Raw genomic sequence first — 27,152 nt, 5'->3', positions numbered from 1 at the left:
GTTTGCCCCTCTACATGCTGGTACCTCAGTGCCATAAAAGCATTTGTGTTAGGGGGAAGGAGGGTGAAAGGAGAGAGAAACAATAACAGGTAGAGATAATAAACCATGATTTGTTCAGTTATCTGCCAGACAGACTCTGTGCCAGTATTATATATGAATCAGATCACTGTTTGGGAGGCTGAGCTGACTGCAGTTGTTTCTCCCTTTCACTAGGCCAATGGTGGCTGGCAGGAAGCAGCCACCCCATCTTCTGTGACCTCCCCAACAGAAGGTCCTGGCAGCGTTCACTCCGACACCTCCAACTGATCCTCCTGGGCCGTGCCCCCTCCCCACTTTCTCACTCCTTCTGGCTCCAGGGAAGAGAAAAATGCCAGTGCTGAACTAGGCTGGGCAGGGAAAGAACTCTTTTCACTGCCAGAGGATTGCTGCATCACGGTGCCGGGGAAGGGAGGGGGAGGGGATCTAGTACAGCACCTCTTGGGATTCAAGGTGGCAGTGCTCCATGGGGAAGACAATTCAAGATGTCCCTGGTGTGATCCAAGCTGGTAATCTTTCCATGATCCTGATCCACACACCTCTTAGTAACCATGCTGCAACTCTAGCAATGAAGGGGACCCAATATGGTGACACAGGTGGGAGGTGGGTGGGGAGGGAGGGAGGGAGGGAGGGGAGGGAACATCCCAAATGGCTTATCTACTTGGAGGGGTTGTGGGGAGTGAGCTAATGTGGCACCCGCAACCTGTATCATCTGCTGGATCAGCCTCTTAGATAACACCTGCCTGGGAGGACCCAAGATGGCATCTTACTGCTGAATGTGGGATGCCATCAAGAAAGCAGCACGAATGGGTTTCTTGGTGGTAGGATGAGCAAAGACGTTTGCCAAGCAAGGCTTAAGTTGGCATCTCTCCATGATGGGATGATTCCAAGATGGCAAATTGTGACATCTTCTTATCAAGATGAAACATGACACATAAAAAAGGAGAAACAATCAGAGACATGGATTCTATCCAGACCCAAGATGGTATCTCCTCCAGTGGTGTGGTAATCAAGGACAACAGCATCCCTTATGGAATCTTTCTACAGAGAATGAACATGCGCATTGGTGCTTTGCTCCAGTCTTGACATGAGATTGTGCGAATTCAAGGTGATAGCCCCTCCCTGGGGTAAACAATCGAATATACCTCTCTATATGAATAGTTTCCCTGGGTATGAAGATCTAAGATGGCTACCATCTGAATCTGAAAGGGGAGGTTTTCTCTGGGTCTTAGTCCTAAAGAGAAGCTGTTGGGGCCCAAGCAGTTGCTAACTGTTGCCCCCTCCATTAGGCAAAGAGACTGGATATAAGATGGTACCTTTATTGAAAAAGAAGGTGAGGAGTCTCCAAGATGATAGTTCAAGGTACTTAGGGGAAGGGAAGCATTAATAAGCACAGGCTTTTGATCTCTTGTGCATAACTGGATGCTTCAGAGTTAAGTTGAGTGGGGCAGCCATAGGTCTAAGGAAGCCCAGCTCACTGTAAATAACACCAGTGACACTATAGCTGCTTTGTGAGTGGTGGGAGCCCATTTTTCTTTTGTCAGTTTTTTGCTTTCTTTCTGTCACTCACTTTGTATTTTAGTTTATCGTGTTCTGAACATTTTTTATTGCCTGACAGTTTCCCTATCAGTTTCCTCTGCTGTTTCTCATTCTGGATAATCACCCCCCACAACTTCTTTTCCCTTCTTTTGCCATATCACTAAGCTAAGGCTTTTCTTCCCAGTCCAGCAAAGTATGATCAGCAAATTTCCTGTACTGCACATTCTCGAAGTGACATTTGTTCAAGCCTTAATCTTGTGCAGAAGAGAGAAGCAACATTTACTATTTCACAAACAGGCTAAACAAAGGAAAATTACAAAATGGTGCAGAAACAGACTGAGCACAGTTGCCATGAATTGGTTCAGACTATCCTATAGGTGCCAGTTCGATAGGAGCAAATGGGCTGTGAGGGCCAAATCACACGTTACTTTAAATGCATTATTGCATTTAAAATTGTGTTTTAAAACAAAAATAGCAGGTATGCAGCCTCAAAGCAGAAACACAGTGGAGGGAGAACTTATCCTCTCTCTATGTCTGAGTGTGGTACTGATGGAAACCATCCCATGTGGAACTGCTATGTGCATTCTCTGGAAAAGCTCATTAATAAATGATTTTGGGAGGGAGGAAATTTTTGTTGGGATTGAAAGGTTGGGAAAGAAAGGTTAAACTCATTCTGCCTGCCTCAATTCTGATTTTCCCCCCTGCCTGCTATTTTTGTTTTTGCATCATATTAAATCACTAATACACTACATGCAGTTTTAAACTGTTTCTCGGGGACCTGTGAGGTTCCTTGGATAATTCTGCTGTATTATCAGTATTGATAGACAAATAGCCTTGAAAGACAGTTTGCCAAAGAGGGCCCAACCTCCTTGCAAAATGTCGTCACGAGAGTAACAAGGTGTGCATGTTCACAGAACAGGAAATAATGTACATGGACTGTAGAGTTCTGGAGTGGCTTGTTAACCACAGCAATGAGCTACCCTTGATGGGTGTGCATAACGGCAAGCACATGCCAACGAGGTAATTATGCAGATCCCCTGGCATGCAACTGGCATATGCAGTGCAGTCATGTGACAATGCCTAGTGTGTGGTGATAGCAGGGGTGATTTAGGGCACACCAGCTGTTTCTACAGCATGAGGAGGAAGTTTCATAGGTGAGGTTAGTGCCCAGTGTGAACTGAGTGGATGTTGTAGAACACTTGCCAGAATCCTCTGCAAGGTGTAGGAGCCCTGGGACAGATGTGAAAGGGTTCCCTGAAGATAAAAAGCATGGTCACCACTACAGTGTCTGATGGTGAAATTGCATTTCTCCAAGAACAGCATATTGTTTGAATGTTCTGAGTGATCCCTTTGCAACAGAAATACAGCCATGAGAGAAAGCCCATGGGCAAGGTACAAAATTAGTTGCAAACGTTATATACTGTACAAAGGGGTGGGGGAGCCCAAACCCTGGTTGTGCAGAAGAGCTCTTAGGGGGCCCATTCTAATTTGTGCTCATTTTTAATTTTTCTTTTAATTCGGTAAGGGGACCATCTTGGAGAAAGGGTTTTGAACAAACTAGAAATGTTCCTTATCATAGCTCCATTTTCAGTGTTTTTCTTCTCTTCCCCCACCTTTGCCCCTATGATTCCCAGCACAAAGGGGACATAATTTCTTATAGGGAAGCAAATCACATGGCTCGATCCCAGTAGAGCTTAGCTGAGATATTCCCCACTAGGATGGAGAAATAGTATGATTGTGTAAATATTCTGATGCAGAGAGTGAATGACCTGAATGAGAGACAGAAGTAAGCAAAGAGATGAAAAAATCTAGTTGGTTAAAAAAAACAAAAACAATGATAATGGATCCTAATGCAGAAGGAACAGATGGTGAGAGATATGAACTGGAGGACTCTATCAAGGATAGATAATTGAAAGTAATGAGAACTGAGGAATAAAATATGGGTGGAAGCAAAGATGATGGAAAAATAAACCATCTAAAAACAGATGAAAGGTCATTATTAACTAAAGACTAAGTAAACCTGAGGGCAGGAATATTAACTAGAAGAGTAAAAACTGATGAGTTTAGGGGCTGGAAAGGGGGAAATTAGAACAGTAGTGCAAAGGAATATAGAGAGTGTAGAAAAGATCCAATAGAAATAACTGATGGAAAAACAAAATTAATAGCACCTCTTCACAAGAGGAAAAGAATATTTGATTTGAAGAAAGCTGTTGGTAGGCATGAGAAGATACCAGAATAAGATTCAAAGGAGGAATGTGGATAAAGGCAATTGATCATGAGGGGAAAAAAAGGAAAATGGTTTGAAGGAATGGAGAAAAGGCCTGATTGTGAAAGGTGCCAACACCGAAGGGATTCACACCAAGCGTGAATGTCCAAGTCTGACGTGCACAAGAGTTCTGATGGTGTAAGAGATCTACTAGGAGCGGCACAAACCCACAAAACGTCCGGCGGGCTCTCCCCCTTGCTCACAGGAGGGCTCCATGCTAGTCAGTCCAATAGCTTTATTACCTCATGGCGTGAGAAACCAATAGAGACTTGGGACAGAGACCTTTTGAACCTGCTACCTCTGTGTGCCCTGGGGGGAGACTGTGCTGCGAGACCCCCCAAACTGCCCCATTCCCCTTCACAGAGGGAGGTGGGGCTCATTGCGTGACTGACCATTTGACTTGTTCTGGGGTTTTGTTTTTTTGGCTCTAGATTTCCTTTGCTTTTATTATCACGGTTCTTCTATAAAACTGAGGACATGTTTTGCCCTGGAATTCATTTGGGAAAGGAAGAAAGTAAGTGGGAAGAAAAGTCTGCCTCTCTTAACTGTTGCTGCATATTTATACAATTCATGTCTACAAAAAGACTTAACCACACTATGTGTTACTCGGTTGTGTGGAAGATCTCTCAGACTTGATAAATACAATCAGTTTGTAGTATGGGGAGAAAGAACAGAAACTGTATGGAAGTAGCCCTACAATGGCAAAACATTTGTGTGATGCAGCTGTGTGTGTGTGTGTGGGGGGGGGGGGGTCAATCTGTTTTCATCATGCCAGTAATAAACTGGGGTAGGAGAAGTATTCTATGTGGTGAAAATACCAAAGCATGTAAGAAACTGCTTCACACAACTTGCCATAGGAAACTCCTTCTGTACCACTTTTTCAAGAAGCTCCCATTTGTAAATTGCAGCTGAATGCTTGTCCTCAGATGCTGAGGGAAGCCATTTTGTTTGTTAGGCCGGAGAAAGGGTTGCCATTTTACCAAATTATGACAGATGTGCCTTTTTCGGGACAGAATCCAGGCCCTATTCCTTAAGGTTTTAATGTTATTTTTACGTGGTAACCCTAGAACAATTTTCAGTTTAGTACCACTGTAAAGGAGGACAAAGTTGACACAGTTTCCTCAAACACATTCAAACTGTGTCTGCTTGAGCAAACCAAATAGGACAAAACTAGATGTGCTGTGGGAGGTTTGTTATCCACATCTCACAAGTTTGGTTTTTTAAAAGGCTGAGGTGGGTGGTTTTTAACAATTCCAATGTACTCTTCCTGATTAAAATAACTCCTCCCCCATTGAATATATATTTTGCCTATTGAAGGCAGAAGAAGAAAAGGAAGACCAAACGAGATGGATTGACTCCATAAAGGAAGGTGCAGCCTTGAATTTCCAAGAACTGAGCAGCATGGATAGGACATTTTGGGAGGGCTTCCACTCAGGGTTGCCATAAGTTGGAGATGATGGCAGATAACAACCTATTTTACCCAGTGAGGTAAATAGGAAGGTGATGGGGAACATTTTAATTGGGAAACCAGTGCAGAAAGAAGGCATTATTTCTGTCGCAGATACACACTAATGCAGTGCTGTCATTTGGATTGATTTGCACCCTTCCTGTGTGGCTGTTAACTTTAAAATAAAACTGCAGGAAAGTCCAGGTGGTGGATCTCCTGCATTGTATGTACGTTGGTCATGAAATAAGGAAGGCCTTGAATTGTACAATTCTGAGCATGATGGCTGAACCAGATACCCAGTTGTGTGTGTGGTGTGGGGAAGTTTTCCCCCTACCAGGCATTTATTCAAGGGGTCCAGAGCTGTTAGTTTTCCAGAAACATTCCTGAACCTTTAATACAGGGGCAGGTGACCGGTGGTCCTCTAGATCCTTAGGCAAGAACGAGAAACGCCACACCTGTTGAAGTCTATACTTCTGTGTCACACAATCACTTCAATATTAAAAGTATAAAAGTACTGCTCTCTGGTCAAGTTATTGCAGGGTGGGCAATTTGTGAGTTGCCAAATGTTTTGACTCACAACCTCCATGATCCCTCATTGCTGGCTGAAGGGAGTTGTGGGCCAAAAGCAAGTTATTTACTCCTGCTGTAGCATGTAAGTGCCTCATCCTATGGACAATATATTGGGAAGACCATGCAGGTCTAGGGGCTAACAGCTTTAATGGGCACAGCTGTGTGGCTTATGTGTTGAATTTGGTGAAATTTAGTGTTTATTGGTCTTTTTGTAGCTTGGTGGTACCGGTTTAGTAACTCTTACATAGTACCAAATACCTGACAAAATATACAGTGGTTGGCACCTCTACCTAATTCACATATCATTTGTGACAGAGATTTTTGGACTGAGGCGCTCTGTGCCAAATTAAAATCACAGGTTGTTTTCTTTAACATTATGCTCCTACGGTAGAAATCACCCTGTTGACTTCTTGCCTTTTGTGTAACTGTTAAAAACAAAGATGCTCTGATCTAAAACAATTTAAACCATGGCATGCTTGGTGCTGCATGGGAATTGGTAAAGAAAGCTCTGGTTTTCTGACAACAAAAAGGCTTTAACATTGGAAGAATTAGGTTTTAGGGTGCTTTCAGGCAGGCAGCTCTTAGAACTAGCCGTCAGAAGACATTGTACAGCTGTTTTAGTGAATTTTCTGCATCCAAAGGGAGCAGTGAAGAAATGAAAGGGTTATGCACGTAAGATTTAACATGTAGACACCTCCATTCCCTTAAACCTCAGTGAATGAGACATGGCAATGGTGCAGTAAAAGCCTAAACTGGAAGCATCCTTGGCTTTAGATAAGAATGAAGCCGTTTGACTGGAGTCACACTAAAATGTGCAGGCCTGTTGCAAGAGTTGTGGAAACTGATAGCAGGCCTGCCAGCAGCAGCCATACAAAGTTCGGCCCCTCTCCTGTTGGTGCCTTGATGCCTTTGCAGGTGCCACTGATCTGAAGTCAAAACAGTCTGGACAGGGTCAATTCAGGGCCCTGTGAAAGCAGTCCATGATCCACATGGAAGTACATGCAAGCTAGAAAACACCAGATGCATTTAAGATATGTGTAAAAAGGCTATTAGAGGAAAAAATAATGGGGTTAGGAGAGATTTTGCAGGATTCTGGATTGCTTTAAAATCAGTCACTTGGGGGCACTACAAGAAAATCCTTAAGTTGCTGGAAAAGCTTGCTTATTTTGGGAGCAAATGAATGTGGGAGTCTGTTACACCCACTCTCACAGAACTACAAGTGTGTGTGTGGGAGCGGAATGGCACCCTCACAGCTGAATTCCAGGGCACCCAGAGGGTTTATGGGGCAGATAAAAATTTTGGGGCCTTACCACAGCTGTCTACAAGGACAAAGGGGTGATAATACATACAGGTGTTGAGGTAGGGTTTCCCCGTGCTTTCTGGGGCAAGTTGCCCCATCTGTGGGGAGCAATGTTGAATCCTATTGATGCTTACTGATAAACAAATCTCATTTATTTTAATAGCTGTTACTCTCAAATAAGTTTTATAGGACTATAGCCTTTGGATACTTTGTTGGTGGGGGAGTTAGAGTTCAATGGAGGCATACTTCTGAAAAAGGGGGTGGGGTAGTAAACCAAGAGGAAGTTTCAGGGTATGTATTAAATTTTCATCTTAATTGACATTTACTCTAATACTGTGCATACAAGGAGGATGGATAATTTGGTTAAGAAGTGGTTCCATTCTTTTCAATTAGCATTTATAGACAAAGTGGGTATTTTAACTCTTGCATGTACAGCATCAGAAGTTGGCAGCGAGTAATCCCTAATTAAATCTAATTAAAAACAAATTATTCTGTGTATGCACCAGAGGGTTATTAGATCCCATGATAAGTATAGCACCTTTTAACTCTTCTATATAAGGGGTTTAAATTTCAGTTATTTTTTCTTCAGGAACAGCTGATGGAGTTTCAAAGGGCCAAGGGGTCACAACACAATCCTATACATGTCTACACAGAAGTAAGTCCCACTGAGTTTAATGGGGCTTACTCCTAGGTAAGTAAGTATAGAATTGCAGCCATACAAGTTACACACCTACCTGCAATCTCTCTATTCCTTACACTTAAAAGTAGCAAAATGGTTTATTTACTTATTTTGAAGCTAGAACACAGCTTTTTTTAGTTGCTTGCAAGCTGGTGGTTTTAAACACCTTCATGATCTGCATGTGCCCCAACTCCTCTTTGTTTTTAAGTCACCCCTCCCAGATTTGACAACACTTAACCCTTTATCCACCTCACCTAGGTACTCAGCTATACAAAGCTCTCTTTACTGTTGAACACCTTTCTAGTATCCAAAGATCAAAGCAGCCTGGGTCAAGTAGCCTTCTAAGTAACACCAGGGATGCTTCCAGGTGTTAAGCTCCTAGTGTCACCAATCAGAAGGCATGGTGCATGATTCCAGCTTTCTCTCCTTAGCAGATTGTGTTAAGAATTACGGAAAAGTGGTGGGAAAAATAGGTTACTTGTGGAAGAGGACTCCTTAAGACAAAGTTGGATCAGTGTCCTTTCTGGCTGGACAAAGGAGCTTAACTGGGAGGGGTGGCATGGCTGCCTCTTCTCTGGCAGTGTTTTTCTCATGCCTGGAAATGGCATTGATGCAGGAAAAGGTTTCATTGGTTGAATTTTTGTTATTAGAGGCCCAGTCACCACCCCCAAAGTAGGCTTCTGTGATGTGGGGAAGGGGCGTGATCTCACAGTTGTGAATTAAAGTAAGTCAATCCTCACATTAACTGGAAAACTTTGGTGGTAGGAGGTCTGAATGGTAGGTTCACAGAGGGAAGGATTAGAATTCAAATCTCAAAGAGTTTTTTTCAAATCTCTGGGGATGCCCCCTTCCCTACCCCTTCCCTCATTTTCTTGTACAGTTTTGCCTAAACAATAAAATATATTTTTTCCACTGGTGGTTTTCCATTATTTCTTTGCAGAAGTATTTAAATTCTCATCAGTTTCCCAAGTAAAACTTGAGTCATGGGAAGATGTGTACCCAGTATGAATCTTTAACTGATTAATAGAAGAGGAACCAGAGTTTTTAGAAAAAGTGCAGCTACTACAAGGAGAAATGGACCCCTGTGGAGTCTCCACTGTATACATATTGGGGCTGCTGTTATTTAGCATAGTCATAAATAATCTAGAATACTGTTCCCCAACTTGTTGCTCTCCAGATGTTGACTCTAATACTCATCATCCCCAGCCAGCTGGGTTAAAGGCTTTCATGCAGAAAAGCTCTCTAAGTGATTTTGAACCATGGTAATTAAATGCTGTGTTCAAAGGCAGTCTGTTACTTAATATCAGTTGCAGGGGAGCAATAGTGGGTGAGTTAATTTAGCCTTGCCCTAGTTATGGAGATCCCATAGGCAATTTACTGGCCATTATAAGAAACAGGATGCTGGCCTAGATAGGCCTTTGAATGATACATCAGAGCTCTCCTGTTCTAAATATTTCCTTAAGGTAACCCTAGCCAACAATGAGCTTCAGAGTTCTTTTCCTGTCATGGAGCTTGGATCATTTGCTAGATCTCTTGTTCTGCTATTTACATTGGTATAGGTTTAATGCCCAGTATGTGGTCTAGATTACACAGAGATATGAAATCTTAACCTGAAGATCACAAGACAGTCTTTTCTCAGTCTATCCACAATAAAAAGCGTTCTTCAACTGGGTCTCCTCCAGATGTTTTGGACTAACTCCTATTGGCCCCAGTTAACATGGCCAGAGATCATAGGAATTGTAGTTCAAAGCATGTGAAGGAGACTAGCTTGGAGAAAGCCATTATGAAGCACCATGGAGAGTGATAGGGTTACCTGCCTATAGCTTACAGAGATAGTAGGAAAGTCAGGGCAGCCTCCAATACAGATTGGTTAACTGCTCTTGTAAGGACCAAGAAATGTGAGCTTAAGTGGACTCCAGGGGATGGTGGAGGACAGGAAGGCCTGGAGGAATGTTGTCCATGGGGTCGCGATGGGCTGGACACAGCTTCGCAACTAATAACAACAAAGGGCAGAAAAGGAGAATAGATGCCTATCCAAGAACCCTAAAGGAAGAAGGAGCTTAAGAGAAAACAGGAACTGCTGTGGTGAAGTTTCCTATAGCTACAGAGAGAGGTTTGGGAATGCATGTGTTACAGCACTTGATGCAATACAAGAAGATTGGAGAAGGATGGATTTCAAGAAATCAAGCAGTAGGCATTTATCTGCTATGGACAGGACTCTGCCCTTCCACATGAGTTGGCAAAATAAATTGCACAAATTATATATAAACACACACACATTTATACACCTGCTCATTTTTCTTATTGCCTAGCAAAGAGACTCAATTCCTGCAACTGGATATGAATCATAGGTTAATTTAATTACAGCATTGGTTAATTTACATTTCTCTCCTCTGGTCACATGTTCACAGAGACTTTTGGGCCATCAAATACTGTTCAAGAATAACTCCTCAGCCAACTGCAACCTAAATAGGAGCATCCCTTTTCCAGCCCTAATCCATTTCTAGCATCCTCAGCAGACTGGGAGGCATGGAAGAGAAAAATACAACCAGTTGACCTGCAATTCCCATCTCTACCGTTTACTTATTTCCCCTTTCAAAAGAGTGACAAAGGGCAAATACCCTTCCCACAAAACAAGATGGGGAACCTTGTGGCCACTTACAAGTCTCATATTAAGACATCGGAAGCCCATCCCACTTCTTGGAGTTGTCCATGGGAATGGGTTGTGGGGCCAAATAACCCACTGAAGCTGAGGACATGTTCCTCCAATGCTCCTTGCCCTCTACTGTTTGTACACCTCAGATTTTGATGAACGCTTCACATGCCGTTCTTACCTTTGCTGCCTCCTCCCATACTATGGCAGATGGTGTGGGTGAGCTGCATTCCTTTCCCCTCCTGCCTCTTCCCTGCAAGTGGGGGAAAGGAGACCCTCCCAGCCCCTCCTCCTGAATTCCCTTCCCCTTACATGTGATAGATGCAGTGATAAATCACAGGGTAGAGCCACGGCCTGCCTCTCTCCATTTTTGTATGATGCCTAGTAGGTGGATAATTGCAACATAAGACACTGGAGATGCAGCTGTGACAAAACAGAAGAGAACTGGAGAGGAGAGTGCACAAGATCAGCCTCATTGCTGGAAGTGACAGGAAACCACACACTTCCTCCTGCATCCTCCTCCCCTTTACTCCACAGATGTACATAAAGGTGGTACACAAGTGGAACAGCCTTGATGGATCAGTAGAAAGCCCTCCAACAGCTAAATGTAGTTCTCAGGCTGATTGCTACCCTCTTCTAACAGGCAACAGGCTTCCGACGCAAATCCCACTCCAAGCTCTGGAAATTTTAAATTGAGGAGGGAGATGGAAACAACTCCGCCATAGGATATTTGACTCCTCTCCCACTCAATACATGCGATTACATGAGGAGATACGCATGTGCCCCATTTTGCATGACCACCCAAGAAGTAGCTCTGTTATAGTTTAATTCTGTGGTGGGATTAAGGAAAAGGTTGAAGAAGACTTTCCATGTCTGAGTAATATCCTGCATCTGCAGTTTTAAATGACCCCCATCTTGTCCAGTTTGTGCAGCCAGCAAGCAATGTCACCCTCCACCCCAAAACTGCCCTTCCCCCTAATATATCACAGCCCTTCTATTCAGTTCCAATAGTCTTTAGTATATGGCTAGTCCTGTGGGGTCCAGCCAGTCAGACACTGAGCAGCCAAAAGAAAAAGAAGATTGCAATGAAGAGAAATAGTGAATCCTGCCAGCTTGACGGCCGAGCGGCATCTGCATCTATGCAAAATAGAGACAGAGAAACATTCAAAATTAGAAGAAAGTAATGGAGCCCTTCCAGGTCAACATTAATGAAATGCTACCCATTGCCTGCCATTCATCTGGTCACCTGTGTCCAGTGTGCATAATCTCTAGGTGACCTTAGAGGGAAGCTTTCCCCAGCAGGATCTTAGGCAGTGGGAGCTGTACTCTCCAGGATGAGTGTAGTTCTTGCCTCCCCTTCTCTTTGTGCACTTGCATCCTGACACATACCTGCCTGGTACCTTAACTTGCCCAATTCCACCATGTCTGCTGCTCCTCAGAAGGTTCCATCCTTTCTCCCTTTTTGACCCTCATACTAAATCTGTCCCTTTGAAGTCTCTATGGTGTAACCTCTCAGCCAGCAGGACAATTCAACACACCAAGAGGGCTTCAGGTTGGAAAAGGCTGTTGAAAAACTTTATGTAGGACTTACATTTCTAAATTGCTCCTCCCTCAACCGCCTCATGTCCAGCATGTGAACTTCCCAGTAGTATCCTGCTGGCCACTGGTTGAAACAGCATGCCAGACTATGTAGACCTCTGTTTGTTAAATTTATATCATGCTTTTTTTTTCTTAATCAAGGCAACTTATATCATTCTCCTGTTGCTCTCAATCTTATCCCCACAACAACAACCCTGTGAAGTAGGTTGGACTGAGACTCTTTGGCCCAAAGTCACCCAGTTGGCCCCATGGATGAGTGGGGACTAGAACAAAGATCACATGAGTCCCAGTCCCATGCTCTTAATCACTATACCACTATACCATTACATTTTACATGTTTGCATAAACGGATATTGTTATATAAATGATTATACAGAACAACTCCCAGCAAGGGTAAAAATAGCATGTCAGTGACAAGGCCTGCTTTCCAGCATTAGTGAGTTTGAATGATCCTTTTGTCTTGTTTTGTTTGTTTAAATACAGTGGTACCTTGGCTCACAAACTTAATCCGTTCCAGGACTCTGGTTGTGACCCAAATTGAGCCAAGTTAAATTTCCCCAAAAGGTTAGTCCGTTCTGTAACTATTTTTTTAATCAGAAAAATGTGAAGCAAAGTGACAAAGAACAACAAAGATCGTGGCCATCTCCCCCCACCACCCCGAGCACGAGCGCAGCCATCCCCACCCTCCCCAGCACGATCACGGGCGCCACCCAATGCAGAGTTCTCAACCTGAGTCAAACATTTTATGACATTTTAGTTCATGACCCGATTTGGTCGCAAACTGAGGCGTTTGTGAGCTGAGGTACCACTGTATTCCCTGAAACTAGAAACCCAGCAAAGCAGGCGAAGAGCCTCGAATAGAAACTGCAGATTTTCTACTTGCATAGAGTTCTTTGTTTTGGAGTGGTATGGTTAATTCTGCCATCTCAGGGCTCTGGTGCCTCCTTCTGCTCATGTCAAAACCTGGGCCTGATTCTTACAGGAGTATGGACTTTCCTATTGATGTGTGTGCCATGTCATGCCAAAGAGCCCTGACCACAGGCAAACTAGCCCATTTGTGTGTTAATGTCAGCAGTGCACCTGCTTTAGTCATTCAGCACGGCTGCATTAACAAGCAAAAGGACTCGTGCATGTGGCACGGATACTTAAACATGACCAATAGCACACAGAAAGCACAGATGATGATGAGCTTTCCCAGCGGCCCATGTCATTAGGCTGCGATCAGCTACTGAGGCATCATGGAATATTTATGAACATTCCCATCACTCCAATATTTAAATGTATGCTGTCAGCATGAAAGACTAAAGCAAAGACTAAAGTAGTAGCAGCAGCAAATTAAAATATGTCCTATACAAGCCCAGCCATAAACAATGCACTCAATCTTGAGTGGGTTAGCACAGATATGACACCATGCCAAGAAAGGAAAACCAACATTGGAACTTTGTCAAAGAGGGGTAAGTACGGCTGAACCCCAGAAAAGGGTTGCATCTGAACGCAGAGGTGAATCCCAAGGTTGCTGGAGAGGATGAAGAGCACAGGTGCCTAGCAGAACAGCCCTTAAGGCAGGGGTGATGAGCTTCTTTCCGCCTAAGATCCAAATTTGACTTTGGATATGCTCTCAGGGGACACATTCTAGGGATTGTCATGACGGAAGGAAAATAGAAGAGGCCAAGAATACCAGCATATTTTAGGCTAAATCTCTTACTGCCAGGTAACAAAACCCTTGGAGAGGGATTGCAACCTTTTAACATGGTAAAAATACTGCACAAAAGCCAGGAAACCACAAAATGATAAGTGCTTGGGAGGAAAGGGGTGTTTGGACTGGAATTTAGGTGAGTAGAAGTTGGACCAGGGGCCCTAGGATCCTGCATCCCTGTCCTCAAGGGCCAATTTACATTTCAAGCTTAAAAGAGCCAAAAGTAATGCATTACCTGCTCTTTCTCCTGGGGCACTGTAGCCTGTGGCGAAAAACCCAAAGGGGAAAGCACCAATGCCGAATGCCATGTGAAAACCTGTGGCTGCATCAGGGAAGCCACCCATGCCCTGCATGACAGCAGGGAGAGAAGAGAGAAAAGTGGGTTATTTGTTTATTGTTGTTACACAGTATTTACATCCTACCTTTCTTCCTCTTGGAAGGAAGCCAAGGAAGGTTATAAGGTTCTCCTCTGCATTTTATCCTCACAACAATGACCCTCTCAGTTAGATTGTTGAGAGTCTGTGACTGGCTCAAAGTCACCCAGTGAGTTTCAGGTTTGATCAGGGACTAGAACCTGCATCTCGATTGTTCTAGTCCAACACTCTAAGCACTTCACCATGCTGGATCTCCAGACAAATAGTAAACATTGATTGTTTAATATTATGATACACCACCCTACAAACCAAAGGTTCCCAGGATGGCCCATGCAATGAACCAGTAAGTTCAATAATTAACACTAAAGGAAAGGTGCAAAAAATGGAGCTGATCTGGGAAAGGATTTTCTTACCCCTCGAGATTCTGGCTCTGGGCGCTGCCCTCGTGGTCGAGGGGGTGTCTTCAACCTGTTAGATGGAGGAAAAAAATATCTATCTCATTAATATGTCAACAGAATGGTCCAATGACCCCTAGGCATCATCTGGAGGCCACAGAATGCTTTGGATTCCCTAAATGTGAGGTTGGAACGAGGCTCCTGCCTTGGAGCTGGGAATTCATTCTCCAATCCGCTTCCTCCACAGCATGGAAAGAACCATGCAGGGTGTTCCTCTGAGGTCAGGAGCATAATGCTGTTTAGAAGCAAGCAATGAAGTGGACAGTTTTGCTGATGGCACCAGACTACTTAGAGAGGAGCGCCAAAGGGACATCTCCAAGCTGAGAGAATAGGAATCAAAATGGAAAATGCAATTCACTGTGAGCAAGCATAAAAGTAATGCATGTTGGGGCAAGCTTCAAGTGTAAGTTGATGGAATCTGGGCTAGCAGTAACGTAGCAAAAGGGATCTTGGGATAGCGGTGAACGGCTCAATGAAAATGTCATCCCAGTATTGCAGCTGCTGTGAAAAAAGGCAAACTCCACGTTAGGCATAATTAGGAGCAGGGTAGAAAATAAAGCTGCCAAGCTCTTATTACCCTTATACAACTCTTTGGTATGACCACACCTGAATTGTGTGTTCAGTTCTGGCCACCCTACCTGAAAAAGGATATTACAGAGTTGGGAAAAGTGCAGAGAAGGGCAGCTAAAATTATCAAGGGGCTGGGGCAACTCCTTTATGAGAAACAGCTACAACTGGGACTGTTAGCTTGGCAGGGGGGCGGGGAAGTAATCAGAGATACTATAGAAAAGTTTAAAGTACTGCATGGTGTCAAGAAAATGGGGAGAAACACATTTTTCCCCTTGCCATAACACTCAAACCTGGGGTCATCCCATGAAGCTGACTACTGGGAGATTTAGGATAGATAAAAGGAAGTACTTCTTCACACAGTGTATAGTAAAACTATGGAATTCACTGCCGTGGGAAGTGGTGATGGTCACCAGTTTGGACTGGTTTAAAAGGGGCTTGGGCAGATTTCATGGAGGAGGGTGCCTACAAGCCTTACTGACTGTGTGCTACCTTGAGTCACTGGGGAGCTTGGGCAGGCAGAGGTCTTGCACCCATTCCGCCTGAGGGACCTTGTGGACGGCTGTGTGCATTGAGTGCTGGACTAGATGGACCGTGATCCAGCAGGACTCTTCTTATCTACTTCAGCATAGAGAGGGAGTAAAAGAGGCATTCCAGTGGGCAGGGAAGAGAGCAGGCCAGCACTGCTCCTTTGCAGTGCCTAATCTTCCCTATCACGGAAGGGAAAGGGAACAGTAAGGCACACAATGATTGCAAGGCCTTCTTTTTAATTTATCAATGCCATTTTATATGTGAGGAGGTTTATAGAGAAGATGCCCCTTTCCAGAGGGTTTCCATTCCCAGCCCTAAGGGGTGCCAGAGGAAGAGCAAGGGAAGAAGCAGCAGGAATAAACAGGAAAGAACATGCATTTATTCTGATTCTGCACTACCCCAAAACCATACAACTAAGATAAAGATAATACCATGTAAATTTACTTGTATTACATAAACCAGCCATGTTGAAGCTTTTGCAGCCTGTTCCATTTCTCAGGGACTTGCATTCAAAAGCTGGCGGGGCGGCGGGGGCGGGGGGGGGGGCACACAGAGGGGAAGCATACCGGCATATTTTACCTGAAACCCCTTACGCCCATTAACAATCCCTAAAGAATGGATTTTAAATTTTTAAGAAAGTGGGGGGGGGGGGCATTCACAAAAGGCAGAAAACCACCAAATAATGATCTGTGGTCAAAGAATGGGGCATGGCCACCTGGGAATCTGGATTTGGCCCATGGGTCAAGATTCAACAAGCCCGACACAGCGGATGCAGCACGAACTATTTCTTCCTGTTGGTTCTCCTGGCAAGGAGCTTCCTGGTGCCCCAAGGCCCTGAGCGCTGGAATTCTTATCCAGCAAACCCTCTTAGCATCTCAGATTTCAACAGGCACCAGCGTTGTGCAGATTTTCAAGCACTCTTCCATAGCCATATGGGCTACATAAACATGAAAAGAAAAGAGAAGGCTGACATTCTGAGGAAGTCACCTTTTACACAATGGCATTTGGCTCAATCTCGGTACATTAAACAAATGAAGCACACTTTCAGGTTGCCTTGCCTGATCTCTTCAGCTGCTGCTGCTGCTGCTAGACAAAGTGATAGGGAGGCACAAGCCTGTGCAGTTTGCTTTCTCCCAGCTTTGCTTTTTACATGGCTCTTTGCATCCTGAATATGAAGACATTTCTGGATTTTGATGGATACCTATCAACACAGAACTGAAATGAAAAAATGCACACCCCTCCCTAGGAAAAGAGAAGTGGGGTGTGCCCCAACAGGGGGCAGCCTGCCTGTCCTGTGACTGCCGGTTCCACTGGGGGGGCGCTAGTGCTTGCGCACCCTGCACATGCTGCTTGTGGACAGATCCCTGCCCAGAGCAGCCTCCAGTCTGTAGCAATCTTCCTGAAGTTCATGCCTCCAGCTGTTTGGGAGCATACACCCATCAACCCTCACTACTGGCCAAGCTGGCTGGGGCTGATGGGAGCTACGGTCCTAATCTGGAGGCATGTGCATTGTTAGACCTGGGCCTGTGGGGCCTCAACCTCAACTCTGTTTCCCAGGAACCTGGATCTACACCACAGAGCCAACTGGCGCCAGTGGAAGGGCTTTGCCTCAGTTGCCATGGGGGGGGGGGGGTCCATTTTGAAGTGTTGCAGCTGGGGAGGGAACGGTTAATACTTTCCTTCCACTTGCTACAGCCACCCCGCACAACTTCCCTTGAATGGCAAGTATGAGGAGCAGAAAATGTTTAGAAGGATTTGAATCAGGATGCAAATTAACTGATTTTATTTTATTTGAGATGATTTGGATTACATGTTGGCTTGCTTTGCCTCCTGTGAAATAAATCCTGGTAATTGTTTCTAAATTTGCATATAAAGATATACATCAGCAGAGGCAGATCTTACACACATTTGTATTCTGTGGGCTGAGCTCAGATTCTTTTAAGTATTGCCCTTGTCTGGGGGGTTCCATTATTAGTGAAGGCTGGCCTATAGTTCATTTCAATTATATATGCAAGATATCACTAGGGACAATACTATTTTATTTCTCTACCTCTTAATACCCACATTTATCTAGGCAGTGTACAAGGAATGATAAAATACAATATAAAATACCAAAAACAGTAAAAATAGAATAGAATTTCACTAAAGATTTTAAACCAGATTCTACCAACAAGCAAACTTTGACATCTTTATTTCACATTTCTTTCCCCACAAGAACACCCACTCCCTTGCCAGGTGAACTACCTATTATTTTTCATTTTCACACCACTTTATTTGATTTGTAAAATGCTTTTAAGTCTTTGCCTTATTCATCTTCAAAGAACTCAGAATGGGGGCACACCAGTTTCAACAAGCCTCATTACATTAAGTGTAATGCTGGTTAAAACAGAACCATTCCCTTTACTGAGGAGATAATCTGCTCCTCAGAATTTCTCAAGAAATGCTTCTGACTGGAGATATCCAGTCTGCTCATCAACAAAATCTCCTTTCATCATCATCACTAACCCACCTTGATGGGCATTTTCCCCTGGGCATCCAAGTCAAACATCCTTCTAGTTGGCAACAGGGGTGCTCATTTAAACACAGGAAGGTTCCATTCAAAAGTAAACAAAGTGTAGGGTTGTGTCATCTGGCTCCCCACTGCAGCCACAGTCACGGGGTCGGCTAATTAATTGAAGGTTTGCATGCTGTGACTGGGAACCTGGGTTCTAATACCCACTCAGCCATTACATCACTGGGTGGCTTTGGGCCAGACATTCAGCCGCAGCCTAACCTACCTCACAAGGATGTTGCTAGAATAAAATGGAGCTAAGCAAGCTGCCTTGTGTTCTTCACAAAGGAGAAAAATGCAAGCTGTAAATGCAATGTAATCACAACAGCTTGGATTCTGGGAATTTATTTGTAGGTCAAATAGAACAAAAGTCATTTGGGCTGTTTACAGGCACACCCAAAGTGCATGGGTTCGCATGTCATGCAACAACCACTTGCATAAACAATATCTGATCAGGGGTTGTTGCATGACAACAACATACTATCTGTGTGTCCTATTTTTACACTGAATAGAAGAAGCTGCCTTTATTGAAGTCATACCAAGGCTCCAGTACTGTCAACACTGATAGCCAGTGGCTTTCCAGGTCTCAGGCAGGATTCTAAAGGAAGCACCATTGCCTATATGTTTTGCATTTTGTTTATCTCTGACTTCCCTGACTTACAATTCTCTCTATAAGGGTGTTCAGATGCACTTCATGCATCTGATGATACATACTCTGGTCCCTGAAAAGTTATGCTGCAATGAATCGGTAAGTCTTTAACATAGCACAAGGCCAGTTATTGTTTCAGTTTGTTGTTTCTGCTGCAATTCAGACACCTCCTCCCAACAGCCTGACCATCTGGCTGGCCGGAACAGTGGCAGATACTATCTAATGATATCTGGAGAGTCAAGGTTGGATGAGACTGGATTAAGTGCTGCACATAAAGCCAGTGCAAGACAATTGTTAGTGTTGGGCTGGGACTTGAGAGACCCAGGTTCTAATCCCACTCTGCCATGAAGCCCACTGATTGATTTTAGGCTAGTCACTGACTCTTAGTCTAACCTACCTCACAGGGCTGTTATGAGGATAAAATGGTAAAGAGGATTATGTAAGCCACCTTGTGTTCCATGCAAGGTAAAGGCAGGATATAATTCTAATCCATAAATAATATGCAAAATAAGCCCAGAAGCCCTTCTTGCAACAGCAGTGAAGGGAGAAAGCAGCTTTTTAGAAATGAGTGGTAGCATACAACCCTTCAAACCTTTTTATTTAAATGGTATTTTAAAAATTAGTATTTTAAAGGTTTTTAACAGTCGCTTTTGATTTGTTTGATTTGATTTATTTTTATTGATTATTGTACTATGTATTGTTTATTGATTGTTTTATTGAGATTTGTATTACCTTATTGTTATTTATATTGATGTTTTTGCAAGCCATCCTGAGGCTGCGGCAAAGGGCAGCATATAAATGTTTTCATAAAAATAAAAGCCAGTTAAGAACCACTGCCCTGTCCCAGCTCCACAAAGAGCGAACACAAGTTCATGTTCAGTTATCCCAGAAGCTCTCACAAATATTTTCCTGCTCCAAACTTGCGGAATTATTTTCTACCCCAGGTTGCTCCTAAAGGGAAGAAATAAACTGAATGTTTTGAGTCTATTTCCAATCCAGCCCCTTCTCCGATATAGCCTCCTATAGTTACAGCTGTCAGACATGTGCAGCATATGATGTAGCTTCAACTACATAGAGGTATGTGAGGGGATGTCACACGGAGGTGGGTAGAGACCTGTTCTCCCCTGCAGAGGAAGGCAGGACGCGCTCCAACGGAGCAAAGCTCAGGGAACCAAGGCTCAATTTAGATGCCAGGAAGCACTTCCTGACAGTCAGGACCCCGAGGGTGTGGAATGGGCTTCCACGAGAGGTGGTTGAGGCCCCGTCGGTGCGGGTGTTCAAGGATAGGCTGGATATGCACATGGTGGGCATGTCGTGAGCGGAGCCGGCTGGTGCCGGAGGTCAGACTACATGGCCCGGGAGACCCCTTCTGACTTGCTCAGTTTCTATGTTTCTAACTACATCTGGATCAACTTCCTCATGTTAAAAGGATAGGGAATCCATGTTTAAAAATCATAAGAAAATATTTCTGTGGCAGACAAAGACAGATAAGCTAAGATTTTTGGCCTTTGATCAACTGGTGGGGGGCAGTGAGTGTTAATTCTTTATTCTATAAGTTAAATATGATTAGTCAACTGCATCTGAATGGAAATACTTGCAATTTCAGTATTTGTTCATGTCTATTTGTTCATTTGGCCCTGCCGTTTTTACAGCATCAACATTTCTCTCACTCTTGCAATAACTTATTGAGGCTGATCAGGCAAATCTTTGTTCAGCAATAGTTGTTATTGGTGAATACCTATGCTATACAAAGTCTTCAGCAGAAATGGAATTATTCCATGGCCTAATCAATGGTCCATCACCTTGTTATCTATATCTGAAGCATCTACTGATCTCAAGTTGAAATGTATTCAGCAAAAACTCTTGTTTCATAGCTGTTGGATGCTACAAACCCTTTAACAAGTCAGCTTATTGCTGGAGGCACAACACAGCTAATGCTTGATATAATTATAATTATTATTTACATTTCTATACCACCTGTAGCAGAAGCTCTCTGGGCAGTTTACAAAAGGTGTTAGACTAAGCTTCTTTTAAGTAAACATTCTGGTCATGCCGAATACTTTTTGTTCTGGGGAAGAAGTCATTATACAGATACATTTTGTATTGGACACTCCTTAATATTTACTGATGTATATGCTCTTTTAGATGATCTACCTACTTCCAGGAACTTAATGTACGGTGAGTGAAAATGGACTCTCTGTGCCATTCCGACCACTAAAGGACTGACATTACCACATTGGCAGGTTAAATTCACCTCCTGTAATGCAGTGGTTTGAAGAGCCTACAACAGTTTCAACATTTGAATGGGTGGCACATATAGAAGCTTATTTGGATATTTGGTCTGTTTTTGTCAACTATGTATAGTTTTTAGAAACCTGGATACACATGTAGACATACAATTCATATGTATGCATTTAAACTGACACATTCAAATCTATGTAGTCATCTTTTTCTTTTGTTGCCATTGCAATCTTACTATAAAAATGTTTCAAAAAACCTGGAAGACACATTTATGCCAGTTTAAGTAGACTTAAAAACTATTAGCCGCCACTCCTGAATATTTGCGTGTGTGTGTGTTTTAAAGTGTTATGAGTGTGCTCCTTTAAATGTTGCTAAGTTTCAGGGGAGAAAAGGGGGGTGAGTAAGCGAGTGTGTTGGCAGAACTTGGAAGTGTGCTGGAGAGAGAAATAGATACTATTGGTCTGTCATCAGTTAACAGGCAGAGTTGTGGTCAGCCAACAGGTTGCAGAATCCAAAGAGGAATCCTTTTCATTGGATTCCCTTTAGGGATCTCTTTAGAGATCCAAAAGGAAAGGGAAGGAAGTAGAATTCTCAGAGGAGAGATTAGCCATCAGGGAAAGTCAAAAGCCAATATTGTCAAGCATTTTAAGAGTGTGAGAGAAACCTGAGTTCAGAAGGGAAAGCTTAAACTGAGATAAATAAAATACCTTCAGTTGAGAAAGGAGGATCTGTGTGTGATAAGTGTTCATCAAGGGAAAAAGTTTAATACCTCAGTCAGAAGTTATTAATGTACACTGATGATGTTTTATTCACTAAGGAAATAGGTTACTGAATATCTTGAAACCAACACACGTCTTGTGCAAATAAAGTTTTATTTTGTTTATTGTTAACTCAGAGTCCTAGGCTGTTTGAATACCAGCATCTCATCCTCAGGACCACATAGTCCAATGAAGGGGCCTTACAGCTTAGGTACAATATCAAAGAAAAGGTTAATTAATAAGTTGGAATTTAACTCCTAGTGGCAGCATAACATACTGGGAGAAAAAGAGTGAAATATCAAGAAAGTAAAGACACATAACTAAACAACTTATAGCCGTGTACTCACGACAGTGCATTTAGTTCCTATTTTCATACTATTCTAAGCCATCTTGTGAGAGAAGTGTGCTCAGAAAGGTAGGTTAAAGGTCTTATAACATTATGTAGTTTTATTAATCACTAACTTCTTTAAAACAAAACGGACACTGAATGTTACCACTGTATTCCAATAAAATTGTATTTTATTACATTTATACCCCAATTTTCTTCCAATCACATTAAATATCCCCTCAGAAAAACCCTGTGAGATAGATTGGACTGACCTAGCCCTAACCTGTTTCTTTTATATTAACACCTCTTACATGCAAGCACATGCATGTCCTTGCACACACAGACTCTCAGGCTGTCGTCTGCAGCACAAACCTTGCAAACGTGGCAAATCACATGGTTATAGACTGATAAGGCTGCCGTGGCAACATTGCTGCAGAGTGTCCTTCAAAGAGCAAACTGCAAATTTCACGTGTTTCATGAATTAGATCCGTTCTTCCCATTTGCATTAACTCTTTATGTTCCTTTATTTTTCCTCTCACTTTTGAAAAATGTCCCTTTAATTATTCTTGGGCTTTGCCTCTACATCTCCACCCTAAAAGCACTCTTGCTCATCTTCCTCCAAGCCATTCCCAGGATCAACACCTCAGCCTTGCCTGTGTGTTGCAGATCGTGAGCTGAACTGAAGGCATCGCCTCCTCCTGCTCCACTCAGGGCTTTCAGATGTGAGAGAGGTCGGCATAGTCTCTGACCTTACGCAAGACCTTTGAGGCCACCATGGGGCTCGGCCACAGCACGGCTGCCTAGCAACGGTCTTGCTGACTGGCAAAAGCATTCGTGATCCGGCTGTGGCTTTTTCCGGCCCACCAGTCACCAGTGGGCTGGATTGCTGGACTGAAATCTGCATCTTACTGGTGAGAGGCAAGCGGGTAACTCCAACTTGTAACTACAAATGTTTCTATTGCTGGAATGCCTACCTGCCTCCCCAGGGGATGAAAAGCAAAGCACGGTCATTGCACCAGCCTTGCTGAAAATCTACCTTTTTCCTCTTTTCTTGCCCCATCTCCTTTTCCATGAGGGCCATGCTTTTTTAGATTGCAAACCTGCAAGCAAGAACTGTTTACTAACCATAAACTGCTCCAAAGGTCTTTGTTTGTTTGTTTAAGGAAGAACACCAAAAATATTTTAAAGATACCTCTTTGCAGGCTTTCCTGCCAGAGATAATACAAGCAGCCTGGGTGGGTTAGTGAAAGAGACCAGTCTGGAGGAAGGGGATATGGCTAGAAGTGAAGGCCACTCTAGCCCATAATTCTACTCCTTGGAGGATGACCATAATTGCAGGAAAGAAGGAAGCTGCACTGGGAAAGTATTACCTGGGGTCCTGCTGCGTAGAGCTGCCACGTCCATAAAGAGGAATGACTTTGTCGCGGCTGATTCCGGCCTTGCACACAGGGCATTCTTGACGCTCCGGCCGTGTTTCTAGCCACTAGAGACAGGGGAGATAGGCAGCAGTGAATAAGAAGGAATCTTTGCCTCCCCCCACAAAAAATATGCAAATCAAGAGACAGCCCGATTCTCTGCTCCATGGCAGTCCAGAACCACATCTAATACAAGCATCAGATGGCAGATTATGGGATTGTCAGGCAGTCCCTGAGCACATCAGTATATAGACAGTCCTCCCAAACTTGGTGCCTTTCGAATTACAGCTCCAGCCAAGCTGAGTGAGGCTGATGGGAGTTATAGTTCAACACATCAGGAAGGCACCAGGTTGGAGAGGACTGGTATCCAAAGATATTCAGTTGAGCAGGTACCATAAGGGTCTCTGGCAACCATTAATGGCAAAGTTAATTAAGTATGAACTCATTAAGTATGAGTTCAGAAACAGAAGCCACAGGGAAAATAAAGGACACTACAAGAGTTTAATTTCAGGTCTATGAAATTAAATATTCACAAATATTCAAAGTGACTCCAACCAGGTGTGAAGTTCCTTTCCTTCCCCCCAAGTAAGCACAGTTGGTTTCTACATTAACTGGGATTTAAGAGGAAGTTTAGTTTCCAGACAGTTCTGAAATTCAATAATTTTCAGAAACAGACATGCTTCAAGAAAGGTTTATGGATAAAAGAAGAAAGAAAATATTAGGTTAATATACAAATTATTAGCATTAAAATGCAAAAAGGTGTCCAACTTAAAGTTATAATCAGTATAACTGAGAAAATATTACATATTGAAATAAAAACATCAGTTATGTAAAACTGCATTCAGGAAATGTTGTCACTCTTGCAACAGAACTGGGAATTTTAAATATAAATAATCAGAACTGTACCATTCTAATTTTATCCCCTCTTTTCAGTTCTTATTACGGAACAACATGCACATATGGTTTGTACATTTCGAAGTGTGGGATTGTTGTTGCTTTAATTATTTTTACCCTACAGTAATTTCTGAAGTTATTTTTAGAAATTAAATACAGCCAGAGATTAATGCAGCTGCAGAAGAACTCACTTTATTGAGCAGCTCTCCTAAGAAATACTTTACTAGATGAGACCAAAGGTTAATCTAGCTTGGTATTCTGTCCACAAGAGAAATCAGGCAGATGTGTGCTAAGGTGGTATACTAAGCAGAACTGAAACAGGCCCCCTTGATGGTTGCTATCAGGCAGAGGTACACTGTTTGGGTAACATTTTCTCATGTTAGCACGTTGAACAGCCCCTGAGAGATCCTTCAAGAATTCTTCAAAGGCACACATGCATTAAGATCTCCCGTAAAAGCCTGCTGCTTAAGCTGAGGCAGGCAAGGCACACACAATTTCTATCAGCAAAGGGCACATTTCCCAGCAGGCTCCTTCAGCCACAGATCACAAACACCCAACAGTGCTGACCTACACATTAGCATCTGCGTAAGAATATGTAAACCCAAGAGAGACTCACCTGGTGAAGACAAGGCCAGCTGGGGGAAAAAAAAGAGAGAAAACAAGAGCATAACTTTTTCTTCTAAAGAATCATCTGACTTTACATAAATCAGTAGAGAAATTCTGCAATAAAGCAGGACCACATAGAGATGTTCCACGTGACTGGGCCTGTACGTTTCCAAGTGTCAGAGCACAGTCTTAAGGGGAATGAGGCAACCACCTTGCTAAAGCTAAGCAGGGATGAGTCTGGTCCATGCTTGGAAGGGATTTGCCAACTGGAATTCTACACCAACAGAGTTTTGTGGTTGACAAAAGGCGAGATCTAAATATAATAGTATGTTTACTTCCTCTGAATACCTGCCAGATACAAGAGGATGTGATTGGCCCCAGATCACTCCATGTTCCTTATGAAAGCTCAGTCTTTCTGGTTCTAGTCAAACACTCTATAACTGCTAAACCATACTACCTACCCTTTCATGTTGTTCATTACCCCCTCTTAGATTTTAATTAAGAAGGGCTTCAGCTAGCGGGCAGAGCAATACAGAAATAAATAAAATAACCTAAGGATTAGCACTTTAAAATAACTTTGGTGCTACATCCGTGCCTTTACCTGACAATCGCAAATTCAACGGGTAAAGACTTTCACTAGCATGGACAGAAAGCCAGAAAGGAAACACTTCACCTGGTGCAAGTCTACCTGTCAAGCTGCTCCTAAAGTCAGGGGCATTCAGAAGAGCGGCAGCCCTCACTGCCAACCACCCTGCTCGGCACGTCTTCGTAGCAGCCCCTCATCCACCCAACTCCGCGGCGACACACCCCTTTCTGCTTCGCCCGCTCCCCCACCTCACCAGTACAGGTGGCCGCAGAGTCCGATGACGGCTTCCCTTGCAGGCTCCAGACAGATGTTACATTCGAAAGCGCTGCGATCGCGATTTGACCCCTCGGCTTCCCCGTCCGGAACTCCCGCACCCATCCCAGCCGCCGCCATCTTCCGCCCTCACTTAAACAGAAGGAGGGGGCTAGAACCGCCTTCTCCTTAGCCATTGGTTCTTCTGGCCGTCTTTCATACCTTGTCGACACTTCATTGGGCGCAGTCAAGTGTAGTACCTTGCAAAACCGATTGTACACGTTGGGTTAGTCCCGCCTACATTTCTGTGTGGGCGGCTCAAAGCTTTTTTTTTACGGGCTACATTTGTTGGGTGTCAAAACTTGAGGACATGTTATTGGTTGGCGTGTCTTGTTCTCCCGCCCTCTTGGATAGAACAAACTAAGGTGTCATGCTACTGGGGTGGGGGGGGGAGAGGCGTAGCCTGATTGACAGAAACTGAAACCTCTTAAAAGTCCAAGTAACCACTTTGAGGGCGGGAACTCGGGGAAGACGTTTTAATTCTTATTGAAGCGCACAAGAGCAAGCTCACGCCTTCGAAAAAGTCTAGCAGGTCGTGATTGGTTGTAGATTTGGGATCAAGAACTGGGAGAAGCCTTAATCTTGAGTGACGTGCAGCTTGGCTAATGAAATTTCAGGAAATTTCGATCAAAATGATTGGCATATTTGCGAAGGTTTATCGCGTATTGAGCTGTACCAAGATGATCCTTTTATGAGAGGCAGAGTCTTGGAAGGTCAAAGGTTACTTCCTTTCTGGGGCCTCAACTTCTAGTAAAATCTAAGCTAGCGTCAATAACTATGTTACCACGGCAACTGTAAAAGTGACCCTCCCTCCCTCCCTCCCCATCGTGCTGGGTGTCTGTGGCGACAGGCAGTCTACAGCCCTTCACTATGGTAAGCAGTCTCCACACGATATATAGTCATTAACTACTTGGTACAGGTTTAACTAAAAAAAAAAAAAAAGCAAAGTGTTACCATAGCAACCAAACAAGAGCTTAACAGTGATGCTCTTGCCTAGCAACCTTTCTATCCCATCCCATGCATTGCATCCCATGCCAGCAAGCCAAGCCAAGCCAAGCCAAGCCAAAACACAACAAATTGCAACAATTTCTCGGGCACAC

General features: G+C 43.5%; 2 protein-coding genes across 4 annotated transcripts in view; one reads left to right on the top strand and one right to left on the bottom strand.

Moving 5' to 3' along the window:
- Positions 1–633, top strand: part of PBX2 (PBX homeobox 2) — a 32,114-nt gene extending 31,481 nt beyond the window's left edge. For both annotated transcript variants that reach the window (XM_044419388.1, XM_044419387.1), the window contains exon 9: positions 214–633. In XM_044419388.1, the coding sequence (XP_044275323.1) occupies positions 214–306 (93 nt within the window). In that variant the 3' untranslated portion in view covers positions 307–633. The remainder of the gene's footprint in view (positions 1–213) is intronic.
- A 9,543-nt stretch (positions 634–10,176) lies between these two features.
- RNF5 (ring finger protein 5) lies at positions 10,177–26,159 on the bottom strand. Of its 2 annotated transcripts, none has more exons than XM_044419398.1 (6): positions 25,994–26,159; positions 25,165–25,183; positions 23,610–23,722; positions 14,573–14,627; positions 14,021–14,107; positions 10,177–11,627 (listed from the first exon to the last, which is right to left on the bottom strand). In XM_044419398.1, exons 1-6 carry the CDS (start codon positions 26,131–26,133, stop codon positions 11,505–11,507), a joined length of 537 nt encoding a protein of 178 aa, XP_044275333.1. In that variant the 5' UTR covers positions 26,134–26,159; the 3' UTR covers positions 10,177–11,504. The 2 variants fall into 2 exon arrangements, with proteins under 2 accessions (XP_044275333.1, XP_044275334.1); XM_044419399.1 differs by having other exon boundaries at positions 14,021–14,132; positions 25,994–26,156.
- Between the last annotated feature and the right edge of the window lie 993 nt (positions 26,160–27,152).

Source organism: Varanus komodoensis, unplaced genomic scaffold (assembly GCF_004798865.1).
Source record: "Varanus komodoensis strain SLA01 unplaced genomic scaffold, ASM479886v1 scaffold102, whole genome shotgun sequence".
Lineage (NCBI taxonomy): Eukaryota > Metazoa > Chordata > Lepidosauria > Squamata > Varanidae > Varanus > Varanus komodoensis.
This window is presented reverse-complemented; position numbering and strand designations above follow the sequence as displayed.

Excerpts from the sequence above, each read along its gene's own strand:
- RNF5 (XM_044419398.1), bottom strand. The coding sequence starts at position 26,133 with ATGGCGGCGGCTGGGATGGGTGCGGGAGTTCCGGACGGGGAAGCCGAG. Across the intron at positions 14,628-23,609 it reads TCTACGCAGCAGGACCCCAG|GTTGAAGACACCCCCTCGAC; the intron begins GTAATACTTTCC and ends TCCATCTAACAG. Across the intron at positions 14,108-14,572 it reads CAGAGCCAGAATCTCGAGGG|CCACAGGTTTTCACATGGCA; the intron begins GTAAGAAAATCC and ends TCCCTGATGCAG.